This window comes from Gavialis gangeticus, unplaced genomic scaffold, assembly GCF_001723915.1.
Source record: "Gavialis gangeticus isolate Ggan-Ray unplaced genomic scaffold, GavGan_comp1, whole genome shotgun sequence".
NCBI lineage: Eukaryota > Metazoa > Chordata > Crocodylia > Gavialidae > Gavialis > Gavialis gangeticus.
This window is the reverse complement of record NW_017729029.1, coordinates 54,129,920-54,142,180: the sequence shown is the minus strand read 5'-3', so window position 1 is coordinate 54,142,180 and position 12,261 is coordinate 54,129,920. Positions and strand designations below refer to the sequence as shown.

At 42.6% G+C, this 12,261-nt stretch overlaps 1 protein-coding gene across 1 annotated transcript in view; it reads right to left on the bottom strand.

Moving 5' to 3' along the window:
* IL1RAPL2 (interleukin 1 receptor accessory protein like 2) overlaps positions 1–4,784 on the bottom strand; it is a 705,019-nt gene extending 700,235 nt beyond the window's left edge. Inside the window, exon 1 of the mRNA XM_019521625.1 lies at positions 4,686–4,784. Coding sequence (XP_019377170.1) covers positions 4,686–4,767 — 82 coding nt within the window. The 5' untranslated portion in view covers positions 4,768–4,784. The remainder of the gene's footprint in view (positions 1–4,685) is intronic.
* Between the last annotated feature and the right edge of the window lie 7,477 nt (positions 4,785–12,261).

Here is a 12,261-nt window from a genome sequence, read left to right as displayed (position 1 = left end):
CTATTAAGACCCCCAGGGTAGGAGCCAGCACTACTTCCCTTGAAAGTTGGTTCCAGATCCTAGCCACCCTAACTGTGAAGTAGTTCTTACGGTATTCTGTTTCCGGTTACAGGTTTCAGGCTTGCAGCCTTCCTTGCTGTCTGGCCCTTTAAAACTACAGGCCAAATGTCTGGTCCTTTCTCTACGGATCCTGGAAGAGGTGCTTGTCTGTCACCTTACCAGCCTCCCCTCTCCCCAGCCTTTTACTTCCTGTGGCCAGACAATTATCCATATTGGCTGGCCAGTCTTCCTAAGCAGGCTTGCAATCACCTTGCTTAGCTTCTGAAGCTTGCTGCCTATCTCACCTCCTCCAGGGCAGGCGTGCTTCCCACCACACACCTGTCAAACCTTTTTTTACTATTAACACTCCAGTGAAATTACTCTCAGTATCTAACCATTTCTTCCTAGCCAAAGTTCAGCACTAATAACTACATCCTCATCTCCCTAGATTGTCTCAGCCTTTGACATGCTCTTCTGGAAATGTCATCCTCCCTAGGCTTCTACGACCTCTCCTAGGTCTCCTACTGCTCTAATTATTTTTAGACTGATCCCTCTGCATCTCCATGTGGCAGGAAGCCACCTTTGTTTCTCCCCAAAATCTCTGTGCTGTGACAATTTGATTGGGACGGCCCCAGCAGAGGCGCCACACCTTTACCCTATCTCTTTAGGTAACCTGAACTGGCTACAGTCCTGAGGGAGGGGGGGAAAACTGCTCCCTCTGCCTACATGACTGGTATCAGCTACCAGGGTGAGGGGCATCTACCTCGTGGGCTAGAGTCTGCCCGGCAACTAGTGATGCATTTCAAACTGGTTGGCCAACAGCCAACCAGAGCTGGCCTCCACTGGACCAGGTGAATGAGGTCACGGGGCCTATATAAGTTAAGACTACCCAGGAGGAGGGGGCAGCAGCAGCCATGCAGGGGACTTGGACTTAGAGAGGAGCTTTACCATCTGAAACTGGCTCTCTCCTCCATAACTCATGAGCGAGGAATGGCCTGCCTCCAGAGGGAATCTCCAACAGCCTCGGGATGATGCTTGTGAGTAAGCTACTCGAGATCTGGTTAGATACATAGCTGGCAGTAACTCAGATGCATGATCAAAAGGCTTCCTCAGCCAGACTGTTTTGCTCGATGGGATTTCTATGATATTGCTCTATCTTGTACCCTATTTTCACCCTACCCCTGTAATCAATACAGTTCTCCTTTGTGACTGGTGTAGGAGACTTATTGAAGGGTGGGTCTAAATTATGCCTAAGAGGCCCCTTAGGTCTGCGGACTAAGGGAGACTTTCCTTTTTGGCCCCCGATTTGGGACCAAATGGGGGCCAAGTGCCTGCACTGGGTCAAGTACCCGTAGGACTATTAGGCCTGTGTTTTCCTGAGGACACAGGGCCGAGAGAGTCCCTTCTTGGGGTGGTGGCAGCTTACGCTACCCCCAGGCTAGCGAGTGTGCTCCACGAAGGGGGTCAGCTGGACGCGAGGTGCCCCCAGGGAGGCACTTGGAGCCTGGAAGGCGGTCGGGCGCAGAGAGGTAGGTGGTGCAACGCAGGAGCGCCCCCTACTAGCCTGCCACACTCCACACCCTGCCTGTCACTCAAGTCCATTCCCTGGGAGCCATCTTCAAAATAAATATCCCCCTCCTGGATCCTCACGGTCATGCTGTATACACACATCTAAATCTTGCAGATTCTTTCTGCTCGGCATCTCAAAAAACATGGTCTTTCCGATGGACCCATGCAGAAGAAGCTGTGCCCAGGCTCTCATCTTGCATCTCATCCTCCTGTTCAACTAATACAGTCTCGTACCACTTAAAACCATGCTGCTGAAGAAATCATTTTTCTAGCTTGTCACTTTGACTATATAAGACCATCATTTTGCAACCCTCTACTGGTCCAGCCTTCTCAGTCACATTACACAAGCCGCATATCTTTTTTTTTCCAGACAACCCCTACCCAACCCAACCCACCATCTCTCACTCATCAAGAGTGTTGCTCCCAGCTCTGAGCAACCCACAATGGCACCCTCCATCGCCCTCTTCTTACATTTTAAAATGGGAACCATTTTGCTTTGTCCTCTCCTGCCCCTCACCCTTAGAAGGAGCAGCTCTGCAGAAACATATGGAAAAAAAAACAAAACAAAAAAACGCTAAACCTTCCCTGGGATTATTCTTTGCCAGGAGGCCTACCAACAACTTGACAACAGTTAGTCTGCCAGTGTGCTATGGCTAGTGGGTATCAGACTGAATAATATTGTCTCAGTTTCCTTGAACACCCATCTGTCTGTATCCATCTGCTGCCTCCTATAACACAATCTAAGTATAAGACAGAATTAAGAAGAGGAGTATGCTGGACACCTTTCCCTCAATATGCCATATTCTGACAAATATACAACATTCACTGAAACCCCAAGTGTGTATTCAAGTAACAATTCTTCACATGTAAAAGGTCCATTACTTTTTCTCCTGAAGAAGGTTATCAATTACAGTTCAAAATATTCAAATTCAACATAGAAAAAGTGTCTCTCACACACAAATGTTTCAAAAAGAAAAATACAGTTGATAATCTCTTCCACATAGCAACCTAAAATATCAGCATATTGACAGCAGAAAATGAAACATGCATGATAAGGTAGTTACAGAGAAAGACCATATATTTCTGCCATAAGTTCATTTTTCTTCCTTTCATCTTATGCTCAGTGCATGCCAACCCACGTAAATAAAAAATATAGTCTAGCATAACATTTAGCTCTAGATAGCCTAATATATTCAAGTTTTTTTACCCCCTACCAATATTCAACCTGAATTCAGATTGATAAGAATAAGTTATGCCTTGAGGTATTGGCAAAAGTCAGTAAAGTGACCAAAAAAACCAAAACAAAACAAAAAAAAAAAACAAAACCCACCAATATACTAAAGCATAATTAATAATAAACCATCAGCTGGCAGATACAGTAACCAAAAGGTTTGTGATAGATAGATAGAGAAAGGCACTGACAATATCCTTCCCTACATTAGTCATCCAGGGTCAGTTGCAAGTCATAATGCTGCCTAGTCATACAAATAAAATCCTTCACTTAAACATTGGCAAAGTTTTCCATTTAAAAAGTATTTCCCCATATAATCACCGCACTAACTCTCCCATAGGCTTCAGACCAAGTCAATAAAGCCTGTTTTCAAACTTGAGCCACAAGTCTATTATTAAGGCCGAATCCCAATTACCTAACTTCAGCAAGACAGCACAGGACAAGTAAGACTAGGCCCTTAAGGTGAAAGTTATATAGCGATTATACGATAGCTCAAAACTTACATTGAATAACACTACCATTTACACTTTCGAAACCATTAAAAGAAATCTGCCTAGCATTTGGCTGTTCCAAAAATAGATATTAGCCTTCTCCAGAAATCTGTAAAACTCCATAATGAGAAATTAACTGCATTTCTCCCTGAGAAAAGTGCATTAGCTAAACTTGAAATCAACAGACACCCGCCAAGTCATTTGTTTTTACACAAAATGCTATTGCTAAATATCTTAGCTGAAAGATTGAGGACAGAAAGCTCATTAAGACCCTTATGTTCATATGCATAGCATGCAATTATTGCAAAAAAAAAGTAAGTAGTATATACATAGTCAGCCTATGAGTATACACTGCACATTCAACTGTCATTAAACAATGTACATACCAGCTTACTACTTCTGCCTTAAGGCCTGTCTATATGTGGAAGAAACAAGCTGGGTTCCAGTTTAAGGCCCAGCCCGTATTCCATGTTAACTCCCCATTTAGGCATTTCTACAATGACATCAATGTCTCTATGCTGCGAGTCCATGCAGGACAGCTATAGTGCAATGATCATTTGGGGCTCTTCTAAAGGGGCCTTAGATCTTGAGGCCTAACCTTGCTATCTCCCGTCCTGTAGGAATCCCTTCACACTCCGATTTTGATTTGAGGGGAACATCGTATCTTGGCCAAAGGGCTAAAACACCACTGGGGATTAGGAGTAATTTTTGCCTTGACTGACAGCTATTTGATTTCAATGTTTTCACACAGACTTAGGCCAACTCTCCCCTACAGTCTTGAAAAGGATACGATGAGTCTTCTTTGCATTTACAGTATGGCCTCTTGACCAAACACCGGGAACACCCAGATCTATGTCTCACTTCCTAGTATGTGAGCATTATTCCCAATTAACTCCACACAACTGCTAAGGGCAAACAAAAAATTTCCACGGGGACAAGGGCACATGGGGAGTTACTATGGAGCCAGTAACATGTTATATGGGCAGTTACCACCGAGTCTCACCCACTTTCACCTTGTATGCCCAGGCCCCTAAATCCAGACAGCCCTCTAGTGTAAATGAGAATTTGACAACAGAAGAAAAAAAGTTATCAATGAACTCAGCAACAATTTTTCAGAGCAAATCATTTTTTAATCATTTCGGGCTTTACAAAATTATTACACTTCCACATAAAACAGGGCATACCTAAAGAAACCCCATGACAATAACAACGTAAAGTTTAGCCTATTGCATGAACTGGTGGGAAACAGATGCAAGAAAGGGCACAGTCTATGCAACAGGAATATCTAAAAGGGTCTGTGGCATGATCACAAAATCCAGACTTAAGATAAAAAAAGATATTCTTCTGCGACTTACCAGAATTTCTCTTTGACACCAGCTTCCAATTTGTGCTGACTACAGTACAGATCACAAGAACCAAGAGAATGGGAGGCTTCATCTTTCACTCTCTTTGACAGCTGAAATGCAAACATAGTACGAAGTCTGAATCACAGCTCTTTGCTACAACAAAGCAGCAGCTACAGCTGAACATTTCTCAAAGAACCATTACAGGGCAGGGGCTTACACTAGTGACTTCTGGGTTTATTTTTATGCAGAGGTAAGAAAACATAATTGTTCAAAGTAACTGTCTATGAATAACTGATCTCCAAATACCAGACAAAAGTTTTGAAATAACACTTAGGACATTTATCACTTTGCTATAAAACTGAGTTAGACTGCGTGTGCACTGTTTCCAAAATAAAGTTGTGATAGATTTTGTCTGTTCCAGCCAAGAGAATCCGATAGCCAAAGATGAATCTTCTCTCATACCGGGATAGAGAGCCTTTTAAACTCTCTTGATTTTCCACATTATATGGCAAAAGATAAGGGCAATTATTCACATAATTCCTCTTAGAAATCTTATTTCCCCTCTGGTTACATTACGAGAGATACTGCAATGAATTAATGCTATTCCAACGATTTCACCTATAAAATGAAGCAGAGGCAAGTGAATGAAATGCAGAAGTCAATGAATGTGAGTCTCTGGGTTCTAATATAAAAAAGATAGAAATTAGTCTCTCTGGTGACTTTTTACAGTCTTCTTTGTATTACTGACTCTAGAAAGGAAAAGGAGGCTAGTCTGAAATTGCAGTTGGAATGCAGTGCAGTGACTGAACCAAATTCTGCTTTTATTTAAGAGTACAAAGTCACTCGCAAAAAAGGTAATGGAGCAGAATTTACCTCTGCCATGGTTATAAAAACAGGTCTATTAGATCCCAACCCAGCAAGAGCCCTTAAAAAGTCTGCTTAACTATAAGCACCTGAGCAGTCTTGTAGGAACTCAAGGGGCCTAACGTGCATGGCTGAAGTCATGCTTGTTTAAGTGCTTTGATGGAGCGAGACCCTAGGAACTCATAATTGTAGCAAAGCTTCCTGTTGGCTCCTGCAGGCCTTAAACCAGGGCCTTTATTCTCACATAACAGGGGTGGGGTATTTTTGATCATCTAAATCAATAAGTAGAAACTAGGGATTAAAGGAACACTGAACCTTTTACAGCCTTCTTTTCAAAAAAAATTTTTTTTTTTTTTTTTTTAAGGAAAAGAAAAGGAAAATATGCAAAACGGCCTACACAAACAGTCAAGCTACAGACGAAGGAAATCAATCTTTCCCTTAAGTTCACACACCACAAGTACAATGTTTATCTGGATAGTCCCCTATGGTTTGAACCACCCACAGCAGGGGACCAGCAGAGTTACTGTGCGAGGCTGGGCACATTCATTTTAAATGATAAAGTAGCAAGGCCTGCGATTCCCTGGAAATCATACATTTTAATTTGAGTTTATTACATTATATCTTTTCCCCTTGTAATTTTACAACCAGCCTACTGTTGTGTGAAAAAAATGTAAGGGACCATGTATAATCACTTACATGATGGCAATTAAGCTGCTATTCAATTATTTCAAAATTACCACTTACACTTTAAAATCCCTCCCTCCCTACTGTACCACAGCTATAAATATGCAGTGCTCCTTTCTCCCGAATTCTATATTCCCTTGAGCACTTTATGCCTATTGATTCCCCAGGGTTACAGTGTTAGAGAACCAAAAGGATACATGGAGAATTATAAGTGAAGGCTGTCTGACAATGGGTAATGAAGGAATTAGTATTCATTTTTCCTTAACCTCTCCTTGGAGTGCCAAATCCTGATACAAGTAGGGCCATCTTGACAAGAGAGTTTTTTTTGTTTTTTTTTTTTTTTTTTAAAGAAAAAGTAATTGAACTAAATCTTTTGACAGATAATTGTAATGATGATGTTATGCTAGAATGATTTTCGAGTGTAGCTTTGCAAATTACTTTCCCCACTTTACTTGTTCTCTCCAATTCTTTCCGTAGAGGTAGGTAACTCAGGTCCCTTTTTTGTGCTGATTTTTTTTCTCCTTAAACTAACCATGCTGCAGCAAATAGCTTATTAAAACCAAAGCAAATTCCACTTAATGGCACATTATTCATGCTAGAGAAACTGGGCAAAACCCTGGCCTTAGTGAAGTCAGGAGAAGCTTTGCCGATTGCTTCAGCTGGAAAGGTTTTCAGCCATGATAGATGTTTGCTAATCAATCTTTCTACCCAAGAATAATGAGGGAAGATTTCTGTAGGTCATTCCTGTGACCCCTTCATGAGCAAGTAGCACTTTCAAGAATGCCAATGCAAAATGCACAAGACACCAGTGAATTTCCTGATGGTACCATCCCCAAAAATAGTGATTTCAGTGGCAATGTACCAGAAGGTCAAAATGGTTGAAAAGAAAGGTGGGTGGGCAAACTCCATCCATTCTTTAATGTGTGGAGAATAAAAGGGAGAGGGGAGAGGGAAAGAGAACAAAACTGTATATGTCTGGATGATAAAATTAAATTTTCCCTCCATCCCATACAGACTTGCTACTATCTGAGTTCTTCGGAATGAAAATGTACAACCAAAGTCTAAACACCCAACACTTAAGGCCAAATGTTTCCAAAAGAGTACCCCATTTAAGCTTCTTGGATGCTCCTTTTTGTCTGCAAGTCAGCCATTTTATGAAGAACCACATTTAAGGAGGAGTGCAAGATGCCTGGAAGGAAACCAAATCTTAGCGCAAAACTCAGAAACGAATACTTTAGATCATGCCTTGCTCTAGCTATGATCTGTTCACATACAAAATGTTCTTTAAGCTGAGGCTGTCATGCTGACGGGAGAAGCTACAGTGTGTTGGAAGGTGGTAGCACTAAGATTTGAAGTTGGAAGCTTAAGTTTCACTTAAAGCAAGTGTTCAACCTCTTTGTGAGATACTATTATAATAATTGATAAGGCAATATGTTACCTACAGTGCACTAATCTCCCTTGCAGTATAATTCAAAACCTTAATTGCAACCTTGGCAACATTAGCAAATATGTAGACCTGAGGTGTATAGAGATGCACTAAGATAACCTGAGCAGGCTATTTTTACCTGTCCTTTGGGGGCATAACTCAGTTCCTTGTGGTGATGGAGAGTTCATTGCTGTCAGCAGAAACCTGTTGCTTCGGCATTAGCTGACAGCAGGGAAGTCCTGTAACTTGGTCTTTTCCTTTTTAAATATATTTATGGGATAAAAATGCAAAAATCCACCATAAATATTAGATCCTGAGGCTGAATTCCTTCTCTTCTTTCCATGTAAATGTCAGCTATTTCATTGGGGAAATCCTGCCATCTCTGCTTTCCCTTTTTACAGTACGGATCAGTGGCTGACCTTCAATAAAAATAAGTCAAGCCAAATACAGTTGGAATCTCATGTCCCTTCTCTTCTTCCTAATCAGGGTTGACCTGGATAGAAGTAAATTTATCTTCTTCTTATGGGGAAATTATATTGAACTTTAAATTGGCTTGTCACAGATAATATTTCCACAAATTAGCACAGTCCAGTTTAAGATGCGCGTTAACCACCCTGACCTGTCTTCATTTCAGCTTTTTTTTTTTTCCTACTGTGCTTAAGTCTTATCGTTAGAAGGCCCCAAGGGGAAGTCATCCACTATCCACTCCTCTCTTGGTAATCCCAGAGACCGAGAGCCCTTAGAGGCTTCAAAAATGCCAGGTGGACTGAGTTTCCCAGAAGGGGCATCATCCTGCTGTTGCAATGGCCATCAGCAGCCCCGTGGCACATTGCAGAGGATGTTTGCTTTGTTCTCAGGTGCTTTACAGCTGTGGTGCATACAGCAGATGTCCTTGCAGCTTCTTCTGGGCAGATGTTTGCACATGCTTGTCTGCACTTGCAAAGGACTGGGTTTGAGGACACAAGGAGGTGCCCTCCAGTCCTACGTTGAGGTCTCTGCCAGTGTCTGCTGGGCTGCAAGAGGAAACAACCAACTGGGCAAAGCTTTGTTACTGTCGCATAACAGCTCTGAACATTTTAACCCAGACACCACCAAGGTCCTATATAAATGGGGCAAGTTGGATTGGTATAAGAACAGCAGTCTAGCTCAAGATTCCTGGCATGATTCCTACCATTCCTAGAATGAATGCAAAGTTTTGCTTTGGACCAGTACAGAAAAACCCATTCCCCTTCCACCCCAGCCAAAAGCAGCAAGAGTACAATTTGCCCAGTAGAAGCAGGTCTGCCACAGAGGCTAGGATTACACCTGTTCACCACTGGCCCTGCACTCATGGCTAGGGCAGACTAGGGCAACAAAAAATAATGCCATTATGGGCACAGCCCAAAGTTTTACACTGATAAAGCACTGGTATCCTGAGCAGATTGCAAAAGCACAAGCAAGCCTAAATAGATGTGATGGGGCACAGCTGAACAGCAGAGCTAAGCCAAGCAAAGTGAGGGCCAGCTGCTACATTTTGGTGAAAAGGACACAGCTCAGCTTCCTGCCTGCCCCTAGCAGGTGTTTCACCTGATGCGGTTACAGATAGTAATAAGACAGAGGAGGGTTTCTGGGCAGGGACCCTCAAGGAGCAAAGGCAGCTATACTTACACCTCACGGGGCAGACCAAGCAGTACTTCTCCAGGGCTGGAGATGGACTTGGCCTAACTCAAGACTCTGCCAACCACAGACAACAGTGAAGGGGACACAGGGGAGGTGAAAAGCAGTTTTACAAGAACATGCGAGAAGATGACTGTATCTATGACAACTGCCAGGCCAACCCCAGGGCTGGGAGCCCTTTCTGTGTACTCGCATGCAAGCATCATTTGTATTTTCTGGCTCTTCTCAAGATTATGCCCCTTGCCTCCCAAGGAACTGTTCTGCATTCGTATAGAGCTTGCCTGGCAAGAAAGTACTGCCTACCACCGGTGCCCAGATGAGTACAAAAAAAGGGGAGAAAAAAAAAGTCAGGTTTCTAGTGAAGGCTTGCACCGGTATTAATGGTTGAGTTTTCCAAAGGAACGCCTAGCTAATTGAACCAACTCTGTTGCTGCCAAGTTACGTTTGTGTGAAGAAAGTAAAGGGGAAGCAGGAGGGGGGGGGGATTACTGTAAAACAGAGGGGTTTTTTGGCTAGAGAAGATAATCACACCTACCTCTCCCTGTTCTCAGTGATTAAGTCGGTATGAAATAACTGATACCCCTCCCTCTTCCCCCCTCCATCATACCATTTGTGACAGCAGACCCCAGATTTCGGGCAGCTGTCCAAATCAGAGTTGTAAGCAACCAGCAAGTGGAGAACTGAGCTGCAATGCAGTATAAATATACCTCATTTTCCTAATAGACTCCTTCAATCTGATATTCACCCCCCGATCTATGTAAAACACTCAGTCCTATCTTCCGAGCCCTGTCCCACCACACCCAAGCAGGCTTTGCAAAATAGCCTCTGGTTTTCTTTGTGCATTCATTCTCCCCAGCTCCAATAACTTCCACGATTCAAAAGGGTCCCAAGTGAAACAAGTGGGAGAAGTATATTAAATGCGAATAGACTATTAATATTCGGTGAGAAAGAAAAATAGTGCAGGCTATATCAGGCTCCAAGTCCTTGTTTTTTTTCATAAAATGAGGTTGCGTTCTAATCTTTAGAGTTATTAATCTCATTTTTAAAAGACTTGTATGGGGTTGTTTTTTTTAAAAGGGCCTTTGTAGTTTGTTTTTCAAATGCAAAGCGCGAGTTGCTGACGCTCCATGGGGCTTTGCGGATACCGGTTTCTCCACAGTATTTGAGATGGGGAAGGTGCTCATTAAAAACGAGAACCCACCTCTTTGGCAGTTTCCAATTGTCAGGTTTTGTTGCTCAGAAATCTCAGGGAAATAAATTACTGTTTTCCCACACAAAGCATGAACTGGCAACACCAATTCTTTTGTCTTTGTGCTTGTACTCCAGATAGTGATTTATGTTCCATTCCTTTTGATGTTACTTTCCCAATTTCTAAGGCTTTTAATTTTAATGAGAATTTTCCTATCAACCTGCTCCTCTTTTTGTTACCCCTGCCAAAAAACTTTGAGCAGCATATAACTGAAATCTTTTTGATCCATCTCTCATTCCTGGTTTCCAAGGGTCTCACTGCCTTCCAATATACCATATAAAGGCTCCTCTTTATGAATGCCCAATTTTTACTAGGGGAAAACTGATATCAGAAAAGCCTGGGGTTTATATATGCCCACTAGAGCTGAAGATCTGAATCATGCAGCATCCTTCAGTCTGTTGCTCAATGAGCACTGAATAAGATTTCATTTTTGCCTAATTCGCTGTGCATCTCCAACATCTTAACCAGGCACTTAAGTCCTCTCAATATGCAGCGCACGTAAGTAATTCTGTAACAAAGTTTGGATTTAGCATTCATACCTCAGTACCTGAAACTCCATGACACCACTGCTCCGCTGGGCTCAACCCCATGACTAGGTTAACATCTGGCAAGCTCAGATTCTCCCCCCCCCCCCAATCTATAAGCAATTATACAGTAAAATCAGCGCTAGGCTATCTGGTGGCTCAAAAAGCAGGTGACTTGGAAACACTGCATGGCAACAGAAATACAGTTGTGCAGTGGAAAAAGCTATTACAAACTGAAGGGTGTAGTTATGCCACCTGCAGTTTAGTAATACAAATGGACAAGGGCATGTCATGTTCGTGCTCTAGGTTTCACTCTGACTCCACTTAAGTGCTAATCTTTCAGAGCTACAAGGAAGAGCTGGAAGGGTGGAGAACATAAGCTTTACAGAACCTTAATTCTGTGACCCCTTCAAGGCTGAACACCTCTTCAATGATATCGGTGGGGCACCACCGATATCACAGTCAGTCTGGAAGAGGCTGCAAGAGAAGCGTATTGCATCACTACTCAGATGTTCATAATGGTTGGCCCCAAACATAAAAATCAGACTCCCTTTTTTGGAGAGACCTCTTCAGCAACTGTCTACATTTCACTAGCATTAGTGAATTCCTCCACTCCCACCACTCAGCCACTTCTTGGGGCTTTACATTTAGCTTTTCTGTCTATAGCTTTACTTTCAAGTCTCATTCGTCTCTCACAAACCCACATCTCTACCAAAGCTGCAACAGAGCAGAATTGGGTAGCTAGCACTTCATCACCCACAGCATCACAATAAATGTGAAGAGTGTTCTTGTTACCAGGAGGCCCGAGCTCATTGGTTTCAGAAAGGGGAAACACAGGTAGGACAAAAAGACCGCATTTCTAGAACTGGTAACATGGCATATCCCGTGGCACTGCTTATATGGCTATTACCACCAAGCCTTCCTCTTCACTGATTTCCACTTGGGGAGATGTTCACCCCAAGCCTCCAGCTATTCAAGAACACCATCACCAAGCCTTCCTTTTAAACTTCTTTCTGGCCACTTGACTTAGCAACAGTTCTCTGAACTGAAGCTCCCTGGAATATTCATCATCTTAATAACTCATCCAGAACTTTTATACTTGCTTCTCCTGGTATTTCCCAAAATATCTTTAGGTTGTTCACCTTTTATTTTGTGACTCTACATCATCACCACCTCCCCCCC